Genomic DNA, 22,299 nt, shown 5'->3' with positions numbered 1-22,299 from the left:
AATGAACTTACTTTTGTTATTATTGAGTCAAAAAGAGTTTTCAAGCTCTTTCGATTCATGTAAATTTGAAATCCAGCGAGATTGCTAATGCCTTGATGTACATTATTCATGTCTCTGAACACGAGGTTCACGAGGTTCTCGATTGTAATCTCCAAATCCTTCATCTCGTTCTGGAATGCGAACATGTCGTCATACCAGGTGGGCTCTTTAACGTCTAATATCTTCGGAGCTTTAAGTCTCAGTGTTTGTAAATAAACTAAAAAACGTTTCTCTATTTTATTACAAACTCTCTCATATTCTATGCCATTCGTTCCACTGAAAATTCCCCGGATTGTCTCTGCCTTTTCATCCAATCTTGTCAACAAAACAAAAAAAAAAAAAAAAAAAAATCAAATAGAATCAAATAAACTTATTTATTTATTTTTCTATGATTTAAAGTTTGTGTTTGCGATAGTTATCAAAAGTTGTCCTTTTCGAATTCTTAAGTGAAACATAAATATTATCAATGCCTTAAGCAAGTTTGTTGGTTTTAGAAGCCAGTTATACGTCAATGACTTGGTAAACTTTATAACTTTATCAGATGCTATAGTACCTACGAGATTTACTAATTAAACTATCAATACACAGCCACACGATATATAAAGCTTGCGCATCTAAAGATACTCTGCTAAATAAATATTCAATTAGATGCTACCAAGCATTTGTCTTGCGCTTTAATTAAACGTATGTGAGTATGTGTCTGACTCGTTTTATTGACTATTCATTTTTTATTAGCTTCTTAATTACAGTGTCTAGACTGTTTAGCTTCGCGGAATTTAGATTAAGTAGATTTATTTTTGGGGAATTAAATATTTATGTCGTATGTTTGGCTTCTGGTAAGTTTTATGCGAGTTAAATTTGATAGTTAAACTACTCTGAAAAAAATTATTTTACTATTTTTAAACAAATTCTTAAATCAAGACAATTTTGTCTAAATCAACTTGTTTTCTAAAATTCATAATAAAAAAAATCAAAATAATAATTACTGGGCAAAATCGATCATAGCGTAGCATATTTCAATAAGATTTCTGCATCTCTCAACGAAGATATCAATGTAGTGAAAAACTTCTTTGTCATCCAAATCCCAGGCGTTTGATGTTAAGCCGCTGTGAGCTTGTGCAAACTGTATAAACATATAAATCGAAGGAATAAAGGGAAGATCACATTAATAGGTTATTAAGAGTGAGAGAGTAAGAGATAAAGAGAGAACATAAACGAGTATAAGAGAATAAAAGAAACGATAGGGGATAAAAATGAAATGAAGAAGCAGTTTATGATCTCTCTTTTGACGGTTGAATAAAAAGCTCTTTGAAAGATCAAGGGACAATTCTTGATAGCTTTATATTAGCACAGTGCGGGCGCTTTGTTGATACCCGCATAATCATTTTAAAGAGAAACTCTGCTTATATCTGATAGCACTCGGAACGAGCTAATAGATTTATGATTAAAATTGCCTTCCAATAGAGATCTTTGTAATTTTCGCAAGCTTCAATGCACTTTTCGAGAATTTCTATCCCTTCGCGCGTCTTCTTGTCCTCGAAAATGCCGTCCAGGTTGACGAATCCGCGATTGAGGTTTATCACTTGATTGTTGATCATTTTCATCAGATGATAGACTCGCTCACCGTAGAACGTCGAGTTGAGCCAGATGTAGCGGAATACATGCAAAATTTTTGGCAGAAACTCCAGAAGGTCTTCAGGTTTCGTTATTTCGTTCAAGTCCTCGCAAGGAGCTTTCAATAGCTCCAAATACTCGATGTTTGTCTTAGCTTCTTTTGTGCGGAGCTCTATTTCATTATTCAGCAGCACAAACTGCTCCAATTGACCCGAGTTTGCTTGTGATAAGATGCTCAGGATGTGTTGGACTTGGGCGCTTTTTATTTGGTGATTCAGTCCCCGCAGATTAGTCCCTAGTGGAGAATAAAGATTAATAATCATTTCGATTTTTGTCAACGCGATTTTTTTTTTTTTTATTTTGAATGTGTAATTGATGCGTTCGTTTGATTTATTACCGAGTAATGGGAGCGGGTTACAGAGGGAGATATATTGAACGGTAAATTTGTGTTTGAGTGTAATTTTTTATGGAGGTAATTAAAAAAAATTGTGAAAGGTATAAATTGATGAGCTTCGGAAGTAAAAAGTTTGTTTTGCGTAATCGGATTTTTATACTGCAAAAAAATGACTTGATTCAAGAAATTAACGTTACAAAACGTCTATAGAGTCTATATAGTATTTGACAGTAAAAATTTTGAATATTTTTTTCACAACAAACTCAACGAAAAAAATTTGTTTCGTGAATTCCCAGTAAGTACAAATAAAATGAAGTTCACGTAAGCCTGCTGCCGGAATTTGACGTAAAGTTTACGCTAACAGTAAGGCAACAATTGTCCTTATAACTGTTGACGTGAAGTTAACGTTAACTTTCTGCAACTTCGCGTTAACTTTGAGCGAACCTTTCGGGAAATTCCGGCAGTAGATTTACACTAACTTGATGCGTTTTAAGAAACTGTTGCAAATGCAAAAGTTGACATAAACCATTGAAAATCAACTAGTTGATTGTCAACATCGGTAAATAAATTTTCTGTATCGACTGAAGGTACAAATTCCTCGAGTCAAGAGTCAGAATTCAAGACAACAAATTCTTGAACTCAACTTTCACAGAAGTAATCAAAAAATGATAATGAAGAAATGTTAGTAAAAATAAATAAAGTGAAAATGATAAGGTTGATAAATAGTTAATACTGATGGCGTTAGTGTTAGTTGAGATTCGTCTCAGCGCTTATGACCGGATGCATATCCCCCGGTGGACAATTTAAATCCCTGTGGTGATTTCGTAGTCTCGTTTATCCCTTCAGAAGTGCCTTTAGGCGAAACTACGGGCGTTAACCCAAATTCACAAGGATGAGGATCGTGACCCAGGATATTACACTCTACATCTCCCGCTCAGTTTCTCTAACCCTCTATATCCTCTATACCTCTAGGTCTAGTCTACCTTTATTCCGCAGTTAAATGCCAGGAGGACAAAGGTATAAAATTGAATTTCGAGTGTAATATTAAACATTAAACATTTAATAAAAATACATAATACACAAGAGCAATACTAACAGCGTGTTGTCCAGAATTTATGTTCATCAATAATGCATGTAAACCGGGCATTAATTATCTGGCTCTCAGATTCTGACAGCGCCAGTCTTATTTGTTTGGTCCACAGAAAAATGAGCTTCTCCAGCCGGTCCATCAGCTCTTTATTGCTGCAGGCTTCTGTTACCGTCAGATTATTTGTTTCAATCGGCACATAAATTACGGTTAAACCTCCTGCTTTATATCTCTGCTCGGTAAGACTGCTCAGAAATCCGTACAAGCTCATACCAAAGTTTGCTTTTACGCATGTTGTCGAACCGTTAAGGAATAAATTACAAAACTTTTTCTTAAATCATAAAATTCTTTTTTAAAACTTACTACCAAGAATTTTTTTATTACTTTTCTTCTTTCTATACTTCTTATGATGTTGGGATCAAAATATTTAATTCTGTTGTTTTTACTATTTCAACATTTCATATTATTTTTTTATTAATTTTTTACATTGAATTCATTTTAGTATTATAAACCAATTATAAAAAAAATCGGAGTAGTTGTAACAAAAATCTTAAAAATTACTATTTCGAAATTGAGAAATTTTTAATTCATATTCAGTAGCCAGATAATATTTAAACCGGTTGATGATCATGACAATGCCTGGAGGCAAAAGTACGGAATGCACCGCGTGCTGTATGATTAAACTAAATTATTCACGGTCACCGTAAACTAGCTAATCAAGAGCCCTTGGCCTCCAATTACTACCAAATTACTAGTGGCTTGTATCACCCAAAATGTAACGTTATCATTGAAATAGTAATCACGGTCTCATTTAACCTGCGGTGGATCAGAGGGTTTGCTCGTTTATTCTCCCTCACGCTTCTGCGTTATATCACTCAAAAAATTTTACATCCAATTCTGAATTTTCGGATTTATGCGGTACGGTAATATTTACATTTAATGTAGTTCAATATTATTTTGTGTCATTAATGATATTTTTTAATTAATATCCTCGGAGGTTAATTATTCTAATAAAAAGGATACTGTTGTTCCACGAGTAAATATTCATAAAAATTGGAGCAAGAACCTCGCTTGTAAGTGCAATTATTGTTGCCTCTACGTTCCTGGTGTCAATTGTTCCGAAAATAATTTCTTCGTGAAAGGTATCAGCGTGAAAAGCTTGGTCTTTTTTGCGTATGAAATACGCGAATTCTCTGGCATGATGGTTGAGGTTTTCAAAATTAAAGTCACTCGTTAAAATATTGTTGTTAAAAAAAATAGTTAAAACTTTTATATGAGTGTTCGTTAAAAATAGTTCTATATCTTCAATAACTGGTGCCGAGTCGTTCCAATAATTTTCATCGAGGTTTGATAACGCTGTCATATTTTTAACAAAACCAATCTGTTAAAAATTGAGCAAAAATAATTATAAACTTTTAATCATAATTTTCACTCGGATAAACTTTTAGATAAAAAATTTATTTTCTATTATTATTATTTGAATATACTGCTGGATTTTTTTTTTTTTTTTTTTTTTTTTTTTTTTCGTTTGAGATTCAATTCTCAACATTCCCAATGAATAAGATGAATTTTTCTTACCAGTTTTTTAAGTTCCTCGCGGTCGTAAGTCGTTCTCAGTGACGTTTCCTTGGGTCTTTCTGTTTCCTTATCGCCTAGCGATTGAAAAAGTTTTGTTAATTAGAATTGAAGAGAAACTTTTGTGCATTAAAAATAAATTGAGAAAAATTAAGACCAACTGAGCGTCACCCCAACAGCCAGAACTAACTCGACTTTTTATTATTTTTATATTTTAGATAAAATACGGAAAAATTTTATGATGATTTTATCTGGTCAGGTGTGAAATTTGTGTGACCATCAATAATTTTTTAAGGATGAAATTAAATTTCTTTAATAATATTATTCTAAAATAATAATTATTATTATTGCTTCACAATCTCATAATAATAATAAAATAAAGTTAAGAATTGAAAATTAAGAAAACAAAAAATAATAAGAATCTCAGGAGATTTAATTAAATTTTGAGGATATATCCCTTAATTTTTGTGACTAGTGTATTTAATGCGGAAGTAATACGAGAATTAACATGAATGCAGTCGGTATAAATAGTGTAACTCAGTAGCACATCGCGGGGCGTGTCAACCGGCGGCTTGGAATCTCTCGGGAAACTCGCATTAATTGTCAGTGAATGCGCTTGTGTACTCTGGTATAACTACTGCGAGCGGTTCACCGGCCACTGCATTATTACGCCCGGAGAGTTACCTTGACGCCGAATCCTGAAACTCGTATCCTCGAGGCTGTCTGTGCTGTTGTGTGGCTTGTGTTTATAAATGTACATTGATAACTATCGAAAATTCTCCAACACCTTCGGGAATTCCCATTGTTATGCAATATATATGTTTTATCTGCTGGTCTTATATTTATAAAGTTTTAATAGCGAATTAGTTTACAATTTTATTATGTTTAATTAATTAAATAGAATTAGACAGCTACTTTTAATTGAAGTCTGGTCTTCATCGCTGGTCTCCGCGTCCAAATATGCCCGTCTTAAGTCAACTGTTGGCTTATCTCTCAGTTTATCTTTCTCTCCCTGCATTTTATTGACGTTAAGTCTCGTGTAAACGTCCTCGCCTTTTTTTCTACGTAAATTTATTACACGTCTTAGTATTGTTTTCTCTTATTTTTTGTTAGCATAAACTATTAAGTATTATTTAACCTCAAAAGATATAATTTTTGTGATCGCATTAATAACAAGTGACAGTATGTCATCATACATCACCGAAAATAATAGTAATAATAATTTAATATTTATTTCTTTAATGAAAAATTTAGATATGAATTGTGGCAAAATTGTTTACCTCTAGAGCGAAATACCGGCTAACAATATTACGAAAAAATAAAAAAATTGTTGTATTAGATTGGATGATAGCCAATTAACTGAAAAAAAAAATCTAAAAATAATAATCATATTGAAATATAAAAGAACCTATTATGCGGAATGATAAGCTCAAAAGACATCACAGACCATTTGAACGATATAGCTTTGTCATTTTGATAAGCTAGACCTTCTTTATATGGTCTTTATACATTTTTTTCAGGATCATTGAAACGTTTTCTTTTCTGCTGATCCCAAAGCAATATCATATATATTGATGATTCTTCAAGCACATTGTGGTACAAAAGCCAATTGAATATAAGCTGGATACTCACCATCAACATATACGTCTATATATGTAAAAAGATACATTTATATGTGTGAAAAAAAAATTTTATATGGAAGAAGAGAGGATTTGGTGAGTGTTAGGATTGTGTAGGGCGATACAGGAAGTAGCCCGTAAAGAATGGAGGTGCGACTTGAAGAAAAGGGACAATAGCCTGGAGCCCGGGGTGGATAAAAAAAATCAAAGTCGAGGACAAGCGCGTTGTTTCGGAACAATAATCACGGCCGTCGTCGTCGTTGTCGTGGTTGCGGTAAAGTCGTTGTCGACGACCTAACTGCTATGCACTCTGAGTCTTCGTTAGAATATATGAATATTAACGGCTTCCGCGGGCTCAGTACTTGTGGTAGCAAACGAGGCGCCGAATGCTAGGTACTCCACGATATACAACCGACTCCGAAAATAATGCCCTCGGGTGATACTACCAGCTTTCTCCACCCTCTTTTCTCGCCCTCGTAGTTTCCTTGATCGAAAGTTTATTAGGTTTCTCTTTTAAAGATTTGATTACTTTGGCTTCCGATTAATTACTTTAGTGACGGCGTAAACTTTCCTTTTATTTTTTTTTTAAGCGTATTTTTTTAATTTTTCCATAAATTGATGTTTTTTCTTCACCAAAATTTCAATTGCAGTTTCAGAGGGTCGAAAAATAAATGACTAAATTTAAATTAAGAACTAAAACAGAGATAATAATAATAATAACAGTTATAAAAGGTAATGTTTATAACTGGGTTAGACATGTGTGTACGTACTACTGGTTGGCTCTTCATACTTTCTCACCCTCTTTTTCGGTCATGTGCGGTTTGGTCGCCTGCTAAACCGCAAGCTCTATGGTACTTTGCATCTGTAACCACCAGAAATAACGTTCACTTGTCACTTGCCGCTGTTTCGTTGACTTATCACACTTGCTATTCCGAAAACTAACCGTTTCAATTTAACCTATTTTTTCCCTTTTAAGTAACCTTTACCTCGGTTTTCCTCTACCGAGTAGAGAAAAAACTCCAGAAGCTATTCTTATTCTATACAATTACTAGGTATGGTACAAAATTTCTCTTACACAAAAAAAATATTCTCCAGTTTAATTTTGTTAGTTCAATTCCTGAATTTCTTAAATAAATTTATACTAAATTTTCCAAAACAAGAGTCAAATTTTGAAGATAACATTTTTCTTGAATTAAATATTATTTTTCGCAGTTCAATTTTTTTATCAGTAAATACCGCAACATTTTAATTTATTCTGTGCATTACACAGATAAGTAAAAATTGCGACACATCAGAGCAAGAAATAGCCAGAGGCTGACATTTTTCGGTCGCTAAGGAAATTGAATATCTGGGGAAAATTTTGCCGCTTCAAGTTTTAGTAAACTCGTGTTATGACGCTGGAATATCGCCAAGCTTGTTAAATTATTAGTGGATCCTAGAAGATAACTTTGCAATTAAAAAATTTTTTTTTCATCAAATAATAATTTTATTAATAAATTAATCAATAGAAGGTTCAATCTCACAAACGAAAGCAATTCGATCATCGCAAGAAACCGCAGAGAATCTTCGGCAAATTTTAATTGCTTCACACTTATTTTTCTTGGCCTTATCCTCTTTTTTCCACCACACATCATACCCGGCCTGATTTAAATTTTGTCCAGTAAGTGTTTGCCAATTAGCTTTGCCATCAGAGTGTCCCTGAACCCGACCCAGCTGCCGGGATATGTCGACCCGGTGATTGGTCGGGCATTGATTACCAGCTGTTGAACAAATTGGGCTTCTTCCCTCGAATTTATGACGGCCAAATTTCCGTTATCTCCTTGGCATGTCTGTTGTGCATTGTTCCAATTCTTCGCAACATTGTAAGCTTTGTATAAATTATTGCCCCAGGGTCTGAAATTTTTTAAACATTTGTTAAAGTTTAATTGACATTCCTGAGATAAACTATTTTTTTGTCGAACTCATTCGTAGCCTTCGGGCTTTTGGACTTTAATTTGACCTTAAAAATATATTTTCTGTTATTTTTATTACTAGTTCATATTTTAATCTTAATAAAATTATTTTACTTTAAAAAAAGTATTTACCGGTAGTCAATTAACACCATTTTTTATGAATATAAAATGAGTTAATAAATTTGAGAAGCCACTAATAAAGTCATTAAATTTTAATAACAAAACAAAAAGAAACGGCAAAAAAATTGAACTAAGTTTATTGCCCGGCAGAAATACTCCAATAAGTGTTCAGCTGAATGAAGATACAGTTTCACAGAGTGCTTTACCTGATAGTTCATGTCATCGACATTATTTTTCTACGTAGTCGTGTCCTGTTTCAATTTGCTCGGGTATGAAAGTTGATCGGTAAAAAAAAGTAGCACAAAAGACGTTTTTATCGTTATTTATAACTCTATATAAATGTATTTATAAATTGAATATAACTCAATACTTTGCAATCAATTAACTTTTAAAAAATAAAAGTAGTCGTGGGTATGATTGGTCAGACGTCGAGTCATATTTCAAGTCTAGTGTTGATTGTTTGTTATGTGATTCAGAAAAAGCAAGCTAAAGAAATAAACTAAAAAAAAATAGCGATAAAAGGAAACGCATCGAGGCTTGAGTGGAAAAAATATTTGTAAATTATACCAAGGATCCTCGGGGTTATATTTTCGACTGTTTGTGACGTTATATTAAATATACTGCTACTTTCTAGCTCTTCAAAGAAATCTAGGGATATTATTTAATAAACCATTTGATACTGTAAAAAATTTTTGTGTAATTTGTGATAAATTTCATATATTTTTTCATAAATAAAATTCATTATTATTATTTTAATTTATTTATAATTTTAAAGCTTTTAAAACAATCAACCGTAATATTTTTCGTAATAAGTAATCCTCTTAAGTGATTAAAATACTTTTCATCGATGTAATCATATTTTTCGATAATTCCACGAACCAAAATCCATAACAAACATAACTATAGATTTAAAACAAGCTTACGTGTGTATAATTGTCGATAAAAACAATAAATTATTCTCGGATACAATAAATAATAAAAATATCGCTGTCATCATCATCACGCTTGCAATAAACAATCCCGTAGGCCTATAATTTAACGTCCGAGTGACAGAGAAAGGATAGTATGCTGTAGACTATATACAGACAGCGTTACAGTGAACAACATTCAGTGGATAGTGGAAGTGAATTTCACGATATACGCGTTACGATTGAGCGTAATATGCAAATGACAACAGAGAGACAGTAGGCAGTAGGTAGTAGGTAGTAGGTAGTAGTTTCGTTCAGTAGTGAGGAGTGGTAGATTTACCCTGGAAATTACTGATGGAAATCTCGTTTAGTATCTACTTAATGAATAGATACTGTACAACGATTTCGTCCCGAGAAATTTCAAAATGATCCTACCCGACGATAAAGCTCTTGATGAGCATATGCTATAGTTTAGTATCATGGTACACATGATATTGCATACCAGAGGAACGTTGCGTGTTGTAATACAACTGTCATATATGTATTACACTGGATATGATACACTGCAGCACAGAATACAGTCTACTGTAACAGCAACAGCGATCCGAAGCTGTGAAAATACCTGCTCGTACAACTAAATTGAAACTCAAATTCCACGTTGAATTATGCGTCATCAGACGCTGGCAATTACAAATAATCTAAAATGTATTAACACTGTCTAGATACGATTCAAATTATGCAATTAAAAAATTTTTATTTATTATTATTATTATTATTTATCTTATCGATAGTTTTTCAATCAACGAGGTAGAAAATTTTGAGGAATTTACGGGGGTTTTATGCCTACGCGGTCGAATATTTCTCAGGGAATGCTCTTTTGAAATTCCATACGACATTCCGTATTCCCCAAAGCTTGGCAACCTTACTCTGGCACGAATAACATCCACGTTAGGAAGATTAAAATGTTTAAGCTCCTCAGTGGACTTGGAATATTTTGTGAGACTATGTGTCATATTCTCCAAGGTGGTTTATGTTTTTGGGTGCATAATTATTTATGGGGTTTTGACGGGATGCATTATTTAGATATTTTATACTGTAACGTTCTGCAATTTTGGATTTTCCAAATAACGAATTTTAATAATTTTAAATCCCAGGCTGGCCTTGTTAGGGAGTCTTTCTTAAATTTTATGCTTATTGTTAGGGTTTAATTAATTAAATTAAATATATTTTATAGAAATTCTTTAATTTGTAAACTGAAATTAAATGGGACCGTTACATAAAAATATAAATAACAGAAAAACAATTACAATAAAAGAAGAAACTAATGACTAATAACATAAATCAATCGGTCAGCTCGTTATTTCCATATTAAATATTAGTTCGACATAACCAAATATTTACCGACGTTGATTTCAAATAGTGACTTTGAACAAATAACCGAATTAATGCTAGGATTAAATGCCCTCTCAAATTTATATACATATACACAGTAAAGGGAACATAGGGGCGAATCAGATGAGACAATCGATAATTCATGTGATTCACTGATATAAATGCTAAATTCACACACATTTATGTATCCATACCGCGAAATCATAAATAGACGACATAAATGAATTCAAATACGGTCACATTTAAATATATGCTTATGATTTATGATAATAAAATATTTACATTTAATTTATATAAATTTAAATATATTTCTATTAACGCCTGGGTAAAATATTAAAAAACCGGAATTTTTTTTTTTTTTTTTTTTCGACAATTTTTCTTTAGCCTTTAGAATTTTTCATGGAACCAAAAAAACCAGCAGTCGAAACTTGGACGTCATTCAGTGAAACTTTTTCTTTAAAATTTGAATAACGCAGCTCTAATTAACATCGCTAGTTATTCAAACTAGTGATATATACGATAAGCTTGGAGCAAATAATATTCGAGCGAACTACATGCTCCCAATTAGAGCTTTTACTTTGCCCTTTACTTACACGGTTTTTCGCCCTCTTCATACATTAACCTACTCGAAAATTCTCATCGTACACTAAATTTCAATTCATATTCTAACAGACAATCCTTATATTTATCTCTTTTTATTAATTACTATATTACGATTTTTTTATCTTTCCAATCTTTTACAGCCGCCACAGTGGCTAACGTTTCCCGACTATGTACGACCATGGATATATCCATTTATACACCCATAGAAAATTGATTATGGAACATACAATTGAATATCTTATATCTGAAAATAATTTTCAATAGCCGAGATTATTCCGGTTGAATTTCAATACGGTAACATATATATTTTATTCAATTACAAGGCTAATAATTAAAAATTTATTGTTACGCCATGTCAATATCGAGCGTAACTTGAATTCTATTTTTTAATTACGTCTAAATGTTGTACCTGGTCAAGCCTAAATTTTTCTGTACCTTGATGTCTTTTTCGATTTACTCAACTAATAAAATGAAAAATTTCTCTGTTAATATTACTTTTGCCCTCGAAATAAATATGAAGCATCACAAAATACACAAAGCTTTGCCGTGAAATCACAAATTCCGCTTTCGACGAATAAAACTTTAATAGAGTACATTTTTAGTTAGAATTGTCCTGTGTGATACCATAATTATTAAATATTACGTTAAAGTACAAATTATAAAAACTCTGGTCTTTGCGTAATAATTTCATGTGAAAACCGGAAATGGAACTGTAAATACAGAAAGATAAATTTTAGTTTAAAAAAGTAAAAAGTACCTTTTCATAAAAATCATAATTAAAAAGTAAAAAATAAATTTATAATAAGAATTATAACTTAATTCTCTATTAAGGAGATGATTCAGCGACCATGCGACATCTATTGGAATTTTTCGAAACTAACTTCGATCAGAAAATTTTATATGGACGTGTTAAAAAATATTTTAAAAAATCATGATAAAAATATATATTACTCTGAAACGCTAACAGTCTCGGTAATTTCACGTTGTTTGCTCGTGTCCCCTTTGTTGGAAATGAAATTAAAAAATTTAAGGTCTTAAAAAAAAAATTTATTGAAATCTCTCGCTCTCGAATGCTTGACAATAGACAGCATAAAAAATCAATCCACTGTAAATATCGCAAAGGTTTCAAGTTTTTATTTAAAAAAAAAAAAAAATAAAAAAACATAAAAAAATAGCTATAAAAATAAATAAAATAGAAGCGTACAATAAAGAAGCAAATCAACATTATTTACATATAAATAAAAAAGGTTCTTTTGATATCAGAGCACTCTCTTTCATTTGCAAATCTTTATTAGACATTTTGTATTTATTTTGTTTAAAAAATACAAGGAGCTTATTTCGAAGCAGATATAAAACGAAATCGGAACTATAGATCAGTGTAAAGGTAGAAAAATATACGGGGGCTCGCCGTGGCATTCTCACAGCCACAATAGGATCGTTTGAGGATTTTACGACAGTAGAAAGAACCAAAAGAGGATGAGAGAGCAAAAAAAAGATGCTTCGTTTCCCATTACACGTTCTTTTTTTTTTATTTAGTTTAGTTTTCTGTTTTATTTTTTATTCCCCCCCACTTTTTTTTTTACTTTATTTTATTATTTTATTTTGCGTTGTGTTTTTTTATTTTTCTTTCTTTACTCTGCGGACCACAAGCAGAAGTAGAGGAAACAGAAGTAGGTACCGGCAACAAACGGAGTCCCCGTACCACAGTTACTGAAAGCTCATCTACCCTCTTTCCGACAATTCTGCCAGCACTTCTCTTCAAGGTCTTTGGACAATTCTCATTTACGAAAGCACCCGTATATACCATCACCTAAATATACTGAAAATGGGGTTTTTATTTAAAAACAACCGGAAAATGAAATAAATAAAATTGATTGTGTTCCTGTTCCGCGAGTTTTTAATTATAATTATTCACCATTTAAAAAAAATAAGTCAAAAAAAAATTTCTCTTGGCTAGTTTTTTTTATTTTTTGTTATAAATAATAATTATTATTATAAGATTATGACGCTTGTATTTGTAATTGTATTAACATCCGAGAGTACTGACAAGCTTGTTGGTTCTGCTTGACGAACAAACACAAGCGATCCCAATCGTGCGACGAGGCATGACGATCGGAGTCTCAAGTAAAGCTCACACAGCAACGAAACAGGCCAACTAACGAGCCGCGAGGAGCACCAATTTACCCGAGACTCACGCGACAAGGGACTAAACTTGTACTAAATAAATTTATATATATCTATATTTCAGTCCTTGTGTCGATTAAATGAAGTTATAATTATTCACAAGCTTAGTCTCTTGGATTTAATTAAATTTCTAAATAAAGTAGAGGATGAGATTGATAAATTGAGAGGAAAACGGGTTTTCAGATTTTGAAGGCAATATTAGTGCTTTAATAGAAAAATGCACAGAAGAAAAAATAATCTTTTTAAGACATATAAAAATTTTGAAACAACACTGAAATTCTTAAGAAAAATATTTACTTGACTAATTTATTTTTTTGTTTGATATAACACTCATCAAGAGCTTTCATTTGAGTACCCACATGCATTTTTATATATTTTTCATATATACATATATATAATATATATAAATATATGAAATATATGAAAAATTGATGTGGGTACTCAAATGAAAGGTCTCGATGAGTGTAATGTTAGGGTGAGCTTATATCTTTAAAAATGTCAGTAGTTCTCAAGATACAAAGTCTTTGATATGACTATCCTGGACACAAAATTTTTCTTATTCTCTTTATAACATATATAATAATCGCATTTTTTTTTCTCGTGGATAATTGGTTTTAAAAAAGGTGTAAAAAAAAGAAATGAAAATATTATGGAAAATAAAGTAAATTTATGATGATGTAACGGGGACAAAGCAAATGAGAAGTAGACGAAGAGCTTTCAGGAGGAATCTAATTAACAACTGGTGAAATCTGATTAGAGTGGACACTGCCGTTGGCAATGTAAGGTCAGACAGAGTATGGTAGGACACTCAACTCGATGCACGCGAGACTTTATGAGAAATGAGAGAACACGAAGGATGTTAAAATATAAGGGGTTTGTGGTTTGTATGTACAAGTAAATCACAAAACTTATGGCACCCCGAGCATACAGAGAATGTGTCAAGCGTCGCTATAATTCCAAGTTATCGGTCTCCCTGGATACGAACAAATACATCCGACATATCTGACACTATTCATTTGTGTTTTTATCTCTTTTTGGTTTTTTTTTTATTTTTTTCCTATACCCGCAGCCATTTTATTTATTTTACTCTGTTTATAAAACTAATTTCAAATAACTATCTATTTTTTCGTCAGCAGATTGCTGTTTAAATGAAAGAGATATCTAGAGCAAAGAGAAACACTGGAATAAAATAAATAAAAAAAACAGGAAACGTTCGACGGTATAATCGAATGGGTAGATGTAGGTTGATTACATTCCACCAAAGCAAATATACATCTATATATGTATGTATACGGATACATAGAAGAACAATTTATCTGAGTTTCTAACTAATTTCGTAGACACGTTAGAGTAACTGACTCGTCGAATTGTGTGCTTAATGTTTATTTTAGTTTTTAAATTGAAAATTCTCAATAAAAATTGTTTTTTTTTTAAGATAAATATTTATTATTATTATAGATTTTTTTATACGATAAATTAAAATTCAAATTGATTAATTGAATATTCAATTAAAGTCAAATGAATTATAATTCTTTTTGTTTAGATGCCGGAAAGTTTGGATTGAGGATAGAATTTTCGAGTTATCTCAAAATCAAAGCTCTCATTGGTCGTGTTTGAGAGTTTCCCTGAGGACCATCTCTACGGTTTAAATCTAAGGGATCCAGGGTACCGAGGATAGCGTGCAGTAAGTGAGACTGAAATGCGCTGATGGCAAAGTTTGAATCAGTATAGCCATGTATATACATGTCGGTCTTCTCTCTTGCACCCCAGTCTTTTCCGGGTGCCGGTTCAGTTCAATCTGCAGTATTCAAGAATTTAAAGGGCATAATCGTGGTAAGTACCTTTGCGTTGGAATTATCTACCGTATATGGATCTATGTCGATCGTAGATGAACTTTCATAATCTCAAATTTCATTACTCGTCTTTTTGCACACGGAAAAAATTATGTTTTTAATTAACTGTTAAAATTCATGAGAAAAATTATTCGTCTTATTTTTTTATGCTTATTACTTTTTTACCAGTACACTACAGTATAAATTACACTGAAAAAAAAATTCTTAACTGAAGGGTGAATTTTCTCGGCTAAAAAAAAAATTAAAAAAGACTGAAAATTTCTTGAATGAAGTCAAATTTTCTTAAAATTTTCTTGGCACAAGAAATCTGTTTTTTCTGTGTATTAAAAAAATTGCAATGACGGCTACGTGGTAATTTTTGAAGAAAATTTATCTCCTAAATAATAAATTATTTTTATTTTATTTTTTTAAAATTTAAACACTATTTCATTAATGTAAACGGTGAATTTAATTAATCACGCGTCAATTGAAACTAATAACGCACATAAACCAATCAAAGTCAAGTAGTTTTTAACTTTCGTAAAGTTTTTCATACCACATAAATTGCAATGTGAAAGTTACACCGTTTTCATTACTTTTGAAACTGTTGCGATCTTGAATTTAAACTTGCCGAAGAATTTCCAATAGAAAAATTGATTCATAATTAAATTTTTCGTCCATATGAAAGTAAAGAGCTCTTGACGGTAAAAAAATATACTGTTCAGCAATAAATTGAAGATATCAGTGACAGAAGTCAGTTATTTAAAAAATAAAAACCATAAAAGCTATTTACATTGAAAATTGAACCGCTCAATTTGCTCGAAATTCCATTCCGCTTCATCAGAATTCATCCAATCTACGTCGAAATTTGTTTAAAGTTTAAAAATAAAGAAAGTATCTTGAAAACGAAGTTATCCGTCCGATAACTAGATCGGGTTATAATTTAATCGAGTGTTAAAAACGCGAAAGAGAGTTGGGTAGTATCAGCATCAGCATCAGAATAACATTATACGTAGTTTCACGATAATCAACGTACGTGAGTTAACTAAATCCCGGGTTGACATGCTAGGACATCGAGATGGGCACATAGGCTTAGTAACTATGTACTTGGTACCTCAGTTACAGTAGTTTGCTTCTACATGCACTCATATTACTGTATAGACACCCACATATACATGTTACGAACAAGTCGTGCTACTAAAATACATCCGTGTGCAAAGCAAGCTTAATCGTCCGTAGCCCTCGGTACAGGTTTGCTCGTTAGTTAATAATGTTAAGTCAAAACATTTAATGCCCAATCACCCATCCACTAACTCTTCTGTTAACGTTATCTTTAATTATTAAAACTGAACTGTACAAAACTACCGGACTGGATGATTTTTGAACGATTTAATCGTTGTGGACGGAAATTGACTCCAACGAAAATTTTATGGTAAATGATTATTTACAAGAGGGGAAACATAAAAGTGGCCATAACTCCTAAAATAATGACTTTAGGGGCAAATTAGCCCATTATTATCGGCGAAAATTAAAATTTTTGTTTCTGGATCTTTAAGTGGCCATAACGCCGAAAATAATGACATTAAATGCAATTGTAACCACTCTAAATTGTTCCCCAGGAAATTTCCTACAAGACAGGTATGTTTTTTATACGGAAGTAATTTTTATGTTCAGAGATATTTAGACTTTAAAAAAATTTGAAAAATAGAAAAATTCAATTTTTCTTTCCGGAACTTTAAGTGGCCATAACTCATAAAATAATTGCTTGAAATGCAATTGTAACCACTCCAAAGTGTTCCTCGGGAAATTTCCTACCAGATAGGTATGTGTTTTGTACCGAAATAATTTTTTTTTTTAAAGATAATTAGACTTTAAAAAATTTTGAAAAATCGAAAATTTCAATTTTTGTTTCCGGATCTTTAAGTGGCCATAAATCCTAAAATAATGGCTTGAAATGCAATTCTGATCATTCTAAATTGTTCCTCGGGAATTTTCCTACAAGATAGGTATGTGTTTTGTACCGAAATAATTTTTTTTTCAAACATAATTAGACTTTAAAAAAATTTGAAAAATCGAAAATTTAAATTTTTGTTCCAGGATGTTTACGTGGCCATAACTCCTAACATACTTGCTTGAAATGCAATTCTGATAATTTTAAATTGTTCCTCGGGAAAATTCCTACAAGATAGGTATGTGTTTCATAGGAAAAAAAATTTTTTTGTCAGGACAAATTAACGTTGTTTGTCCCGAAACATAAAAGTGGCCATAACTCCTAAAATAATGACTTTAGGGGCAAATTTGGCCATCCTAAATCGTCGAAAATTGAAATTTGTGTTTCCGGATGTTCAAGTGGCCATAACTCCTAAAATACTTGCTTGAAATGCAATTCTGATAATTTTAAATTGTTCCTCGGGAATTTTCCTACCAGATAGGTATGTGTTTTGTACCGAAATAATTTTTTTTTCGAAGATAATTAGACTTTACAAAATTTTGAAAAATCGAAAATTTCAATTTTTGTTTCCGGATGTTTAAGTGGCCATAACTCCTAAAATAATTGCTTGAAATGCAATTGTAACCACTCCAAATTGTTCCTCGGGAAATTTCCTACCAGATAGGTATGTGTTCTGTACCGAAATAATTTTTTTTTCGAAGATAATTAGACTTTACAAAATTTTGAAAAATCGAAAATTTCAATTTTTGTTTCCGGATGTTTAAGTGGCCATAACTCCTAAAATAATTGCTTGAAATGCAATTGCAACCACTCCAAAGTGTTCCTCGGGAATTTTCCTACTAGATAGGTATGTGTTTTGTACCGTAATAATTTTTTTTTCAAACATAATTAGACTTTAAAAAAATTTGAAAAATCGAAAATTTCAATTTTTGTTCCAGGATGTTTAAGTGGCCATAACTCCTAAAATACTTGCTTGAAATGCAATTCTGATAATTTTAAATTGTTCCTCGGGAATTTTTCTACCAGATAGGTATGTGTTTTGTACCGAAATAATTTTTTTCAAACATAATTAGACTTTAAAAAATTTGAAAAATCGAAAATTTCAATTTTTGTTCCAGGATGTTTAAGTGTCCATAACTCCTAAAATAATTGCTTGAACAGCAATTGTAACCACTCCAAAGTGTTCCTCGGGAAATTTCCTACAAGATAGGTATGTGTTTCATAGGAAAAAAAATTTTTTTGTCAGGACAAATTAACGTTGTTTGTCCCGAAACATAAAAGTGGCCATAACTCCTAAAATTATGAGTTTAGGGGCAAATTGGGCCAGCCTAAATCGTCGAAAATTGAAATTTGTGTTTCCGGATGTACAAGTGGCCATAACTCATAAAATAATTTCTTGAAATGCACCTGTAACCACTCCAAAGTGTTCCTCGGGAATTTTGCTACCAGAAAGGTATGTGTTTTGTACCGAAATAATTTTTTTTTTCAAAGATAATTAGACTTTAAAAAAATTTGAAAAATCGAAAATTTCAATTTTTGTTCCAGGATGTTTAAGTGGCCATAACTCCAAAAATAATGGCTTGAAATGCAATTCTGATCGTTTTAAATTGTTCCTCGGGAAATTTCCTACCAGATAGGTATGTGTTCTGTACCGAAATAATTTTTTTTTCGAAGATAATTAGACTTTACAAAATTTTGAAAAATCGAAAATTTCAATTTTTGTTTCCGGATGTTTAAGTGGCCATAACTCCTAAAATAATTGCTTGAAATGCAATTGTAACCACTCCAAAGTGTTCCTCGGGAAATTTCCTACCAGATAGATATGTGTTTTGTACCGAAATAATTTTTTTTTCAAACATAATTAGACTTTAAAAAAATTTGAAAAATCGAAAATTTCAATTTTTGTTCCAGGATGTTTAAGTGGCCATAACTCCTAAAATAATGGCTTGAAATGCAATTCTGATCATTCTAAATTGTTCCTCGGGAAATTTCCTACAAGATAGGAATGTGTTTCATAGGAAAAAAAATTTTTTTGTCAGGACAAATTAACGTTGTTTGTCCCGAAACATAAAAGTGGCCATAACTCCTAAAATAATGAGTTTAGGGGCAAATTGGGCCATCCTAAATCGTCGAAAATTGAAATTTGTGTTTCCGGATGTTCAAGTGGGCATAACTCCTAAAATACTTGCTTGAAATGCAATTCTGATAACTTTAAATTGTTCCTCGGGAATTTTCCTACTAGATAAGTATGTGTTTTGTACCGTAATAATTTTTTTTTCAAACATAATTAGACTTTAAAAAAATTTGAAAAATCGAAAATTTCAATTTTTGTTCCAGGATGTTTAAGTGGCCATAACTCCTAAAATACTTGCTTGAAATGCAATTCTGATAATTTTAAATTGTTCCTCGGGAAATTTCCTACCAGATAGGTATGTGTTCTGTACCGAAATAATTTTTTTTTCGAAGATAATTAGACTTTACAAAATTTTGAAAAATCGAAAATTTCAATTTTTGTTTCCGGATGTTTAAGTGGCCATAACTCCTAAAATAATTGCTTGAAATGCAATTGTAACCACTCCAAAGTGTTCCTCGGGAAATTTCCTACCAGATAGGTATGTGTTCTGTACCGAAATAATTTTTTTTTCGAAGATAATTAGACTTTACAAAATTTTGAAAAATCGAAAATTTCAATTTTTGTTTCCGGATGTTTAAGTGGCCATAACTCCTAAAATAATTGCTTGAAATGCAATTGTAACCACTCCAAAGTGTTCCTCGGGAAATTTCCTACCAGATAGATATGTGTTTTGTACCGAAATAATTTTTTTTTCAAACATAAGTAGACTTTAAAAAAATTTGAAAAATCTAAAATTTCAATTTTTGTTCCAGGATGTTTAAGTGGCCATAACTCCTAAAATAATGGCTTGAAATGCAATTCTGATAATTTTAAATTGTTCCTCGGGAAATTTCCTACAAGATAGGAATGTGTTTCATAGGAAAAAAAATTTTTTTGTCAGGACAAATTAACGTTGTTTGTTCCGAAACATAAAAGTGGCCATAACTCCTAAAATAATGACTTTAGGGGCAAATTTGGCCATCCTAAATCGTCGAAAATTGAAATTTGTGTTTCCGGATGTTCAAGTGGCCATAACTCCTAAAATACTTGCTTGAAATGCAATTCTGATAATTTTAAATTGTTCCTCGGGAATTTTCCTACCAGATAGGTATGTGTTTTGTACCGAAATAATTTTTTTTTCGAAGATAATTAGACTTTACAAAATTTGAAAAATCGAAAATTTCAATTTTTGTTTCCGGATGTTTAAGTGGCCATAACTCCTAAAATAATTGCTTGAAATGCAATTGTAACCACTCCAAATTGTTCCTCGGGAAATTTCCTACCAGAAAGGTATGTGTTCTGTACCGAAATAATTTTTTTTTCGAAGATAATTAGACTTTACAAAATTTTGAAAAATCGAAAATTTCAATTTTTGTTTCCGGATGTTTAAGTGGCCATAACTCCTAAAATAATTGCTTGAAATGCAATTGCAACCACTCCAAAGTGTTCCTCGGGAATTTTCCTACTAGATAGGTATGTGTTTTGTACCGTAATAATTTTTTTTTCAAACATAATTAGACTTTAAAAAATTTGAAAAATCGAAAATTTCAATTTTTGTTCCAGGATGTTTAAGTGGCCATAACTCCTAAAATACTTGCTTGAAATGCAATTCTGATAATTTTAAATTGTTCCTCGGGAATTTTTCTACCAGATAGGTATGTGTTTTGTACCGAAATAATTTTTTTTTCAAACATAATTAGACTTTAAAAAAATTTGAAAAATCGAAAATTTCAATTTTTGTTCCAGGATGTTTAAGTGTCCATAACTCCTAAAATAATTGCTTGAACAGCAATTGTAACCACTCCAAAGTGTTGCTCGGGAAATTTCCTACAAGATAGGTATGTGTTTCATAGGAAAAAAAATTTTTTTGTCAGGACAAATTAACGTTGTTTGTCCCGAAACATAAAAGTGGCCATAACTCCTAAAATTATGAGTTTAGGGGCAAATTGGGCCATCCTAAATCGTCGAAAATTGAAATTTGTGTTTCCGGATGTACAAGTGGCCATAACTCATAAAATAATTTCTTGAAATGCACCTGTAACCACTCCAAAGAGTTCCTCGGGAATTTTGCTACCAGAAAGGTATGTGTTTTGTACCGAAATAATTTTTTTTTTCAAAGATAATTAGACTTTAAAAAATTTGAAAAATCGAAAATTTCAATTTTTGTTCCAGGATGTTTAAGTGGCCATAACTCCAAAAATAATGGCTTGAAATGCAATTCTGATCGTTTTAAATTGTTCCTCGGGAAATTTCCTACCAGATAGGTATGTGTTCTGTACCGAAATAATTTTTTTCGAAGATAATTAGACTTTACAAAATTTTGAAAAATCGAAAATTTCAATTTTTGTTTCCGGATGTTTAAGTGGCCATAACTCCTAAAATAATTGCTTGAAATGCAATTGTAACCACTCCAAAGTGTTCCTCGGGAAATTTCCTACCAGATAGATATGTGTTTTGTACCGAAATAATTTTTTTCAAACATAATTAGACTTTAAAAAATTTGAAAAATCGAAAATTTCAATTTTTGTTCCAGGATGTTTAAGTGGCCATAACTCCTAAAATAATGGCTTGAAATGCAATTCTGATCATTCTAAATTGTTCCTCGGGAAATTTCCTACAAGATAGGAATGTGTTTCATAGGAAAAAAATTTTTTTGTCAGGACAAATTAACGTTGTTTGTCCCGAAACATAAAAGTGGCCATAACTCCTAAAATAATGAGTTTAGGGGCAAATTGGGCCATCCTAAATCGTCGAAAATTTCAATTTTTGTTTCCGGATCTTTAAGTGGCCATAACTCCGAAAATAATGGCTTGAAATGCAATTCTGATCATTCTAAATTGTTCCTCGGGAAATTTCCTACAAGATAGGTATGTGTTTCATAGGAAAAAAAATTTTTTTGTTAGGAAAAATTAACGT

At 31.7% G+C, this 22,299-nt stretch overlaps 2 protein-coding genes and 1 long non-coding RNA gene across 3 annotated transcripts in view; 1 reads left to right on the top strand and 2 right to left on the bottom strand.

Moving 5' to 3' along the window:
- The window catches only part of LOC141533094 (uncharacterized), a 39,829-nt gene extending 24,531 nt beyond the window's left edge, over positions 1-15,298 (top strand). Inside the window, exon 3 of the long non-coding RNA XR_012480181.1 lies at positions 15,031-15,298. This is a non-coding gene — a long non-coding RNA (uncharacterized LOC141533094). The remainder of the gene's footprint in view (positions 1-15,030) is intronic.
- LOC141533389 (uncharacterized) overlaps positions 1-22,299 on the bottom strand; it is a 78,791-nt gene that overhangs the window by 1,107 nt on the left and 55,385 nt on the right. Inside the window, exons 2-7 of the mRNA XM_074252262.1 lie at positions 4,713-4,786; positions 4,158-4,515; positions 3,144-3,416; positions 1,459-1,948; positions 1,026-1,178; positions 12-354 (exon numbers count right to left, since the gene is read on the bottom strand). Of these exons, the coding sequence (XP_074108363.1) occupies positions 12-354; positions 1,026-1,178; positions 1,459-1,948; positions 3,144-3,416; positions 4,158-4,497 (1,599 nt within the window). The 5' untranslated portion in view covers positions 4,498-4,515; positions 4,713-4,786. The remainder of the gene's footprint in view (positions 1-11; positions 355-1,025; positions 1,179-1,458; positions 1,949-3,143; positions 3,417-4,157; positions 4,516-4,712; positions 4,787-22,299) is intronic.
- On the bottom strand, positions 7,802-8,588 carry LOC141533093 (snaclec bitiscetin subunit alpha-like). Its single transcript, XM_074251783.1, has 2 exons — positions 8,413-8,588; positions 7,802-8,221 (listed from the first exon to the last, which is right to left on the bottom strand). The coding sequence occupies exons 1-2, from the start codon at positions 8,430-8,432 to the stop codon at positions 7,975-7,977; spliced, it is 267 nt and encodes an 88-aa protein (XP_074107884.1). The 5' UTR covers positions 8,433-8,588; the 3' UTR covers positions 7,802-7,974.

Source organism: Cotesia typhae, unplaced genomic scaffold (assembly GCF_013202065.1).
Source record: "Cotesia typhae breed Kobodo isofemale line unplaced genomic scaffold, CoteBio_Ctyphae contig_83, whole genome shotgun sequence".
NCBI lineage: Eukaryota > Metazoa > Arthropoda > Insecta > Hymenoptera > Braconidae > Cotesia > Cotesia typhae.
This window is presented reverse-complemented; position numbering and strand designations above follow the sequence as displayed.

Coding starts and splice junctions, on each gene's coding strand:
- LOC141533093 (XM_074251783.1), bottom strand. CDS start 8,432: ATGGTGTTAATTGACTACCG. Junction 8,222..8,412: donor ATGGTGTTAATTGACTACCG/GTAAATACTTTT, acceptor AAAAAATTTCAG/ACCCTGGGGCAATAATTTAT.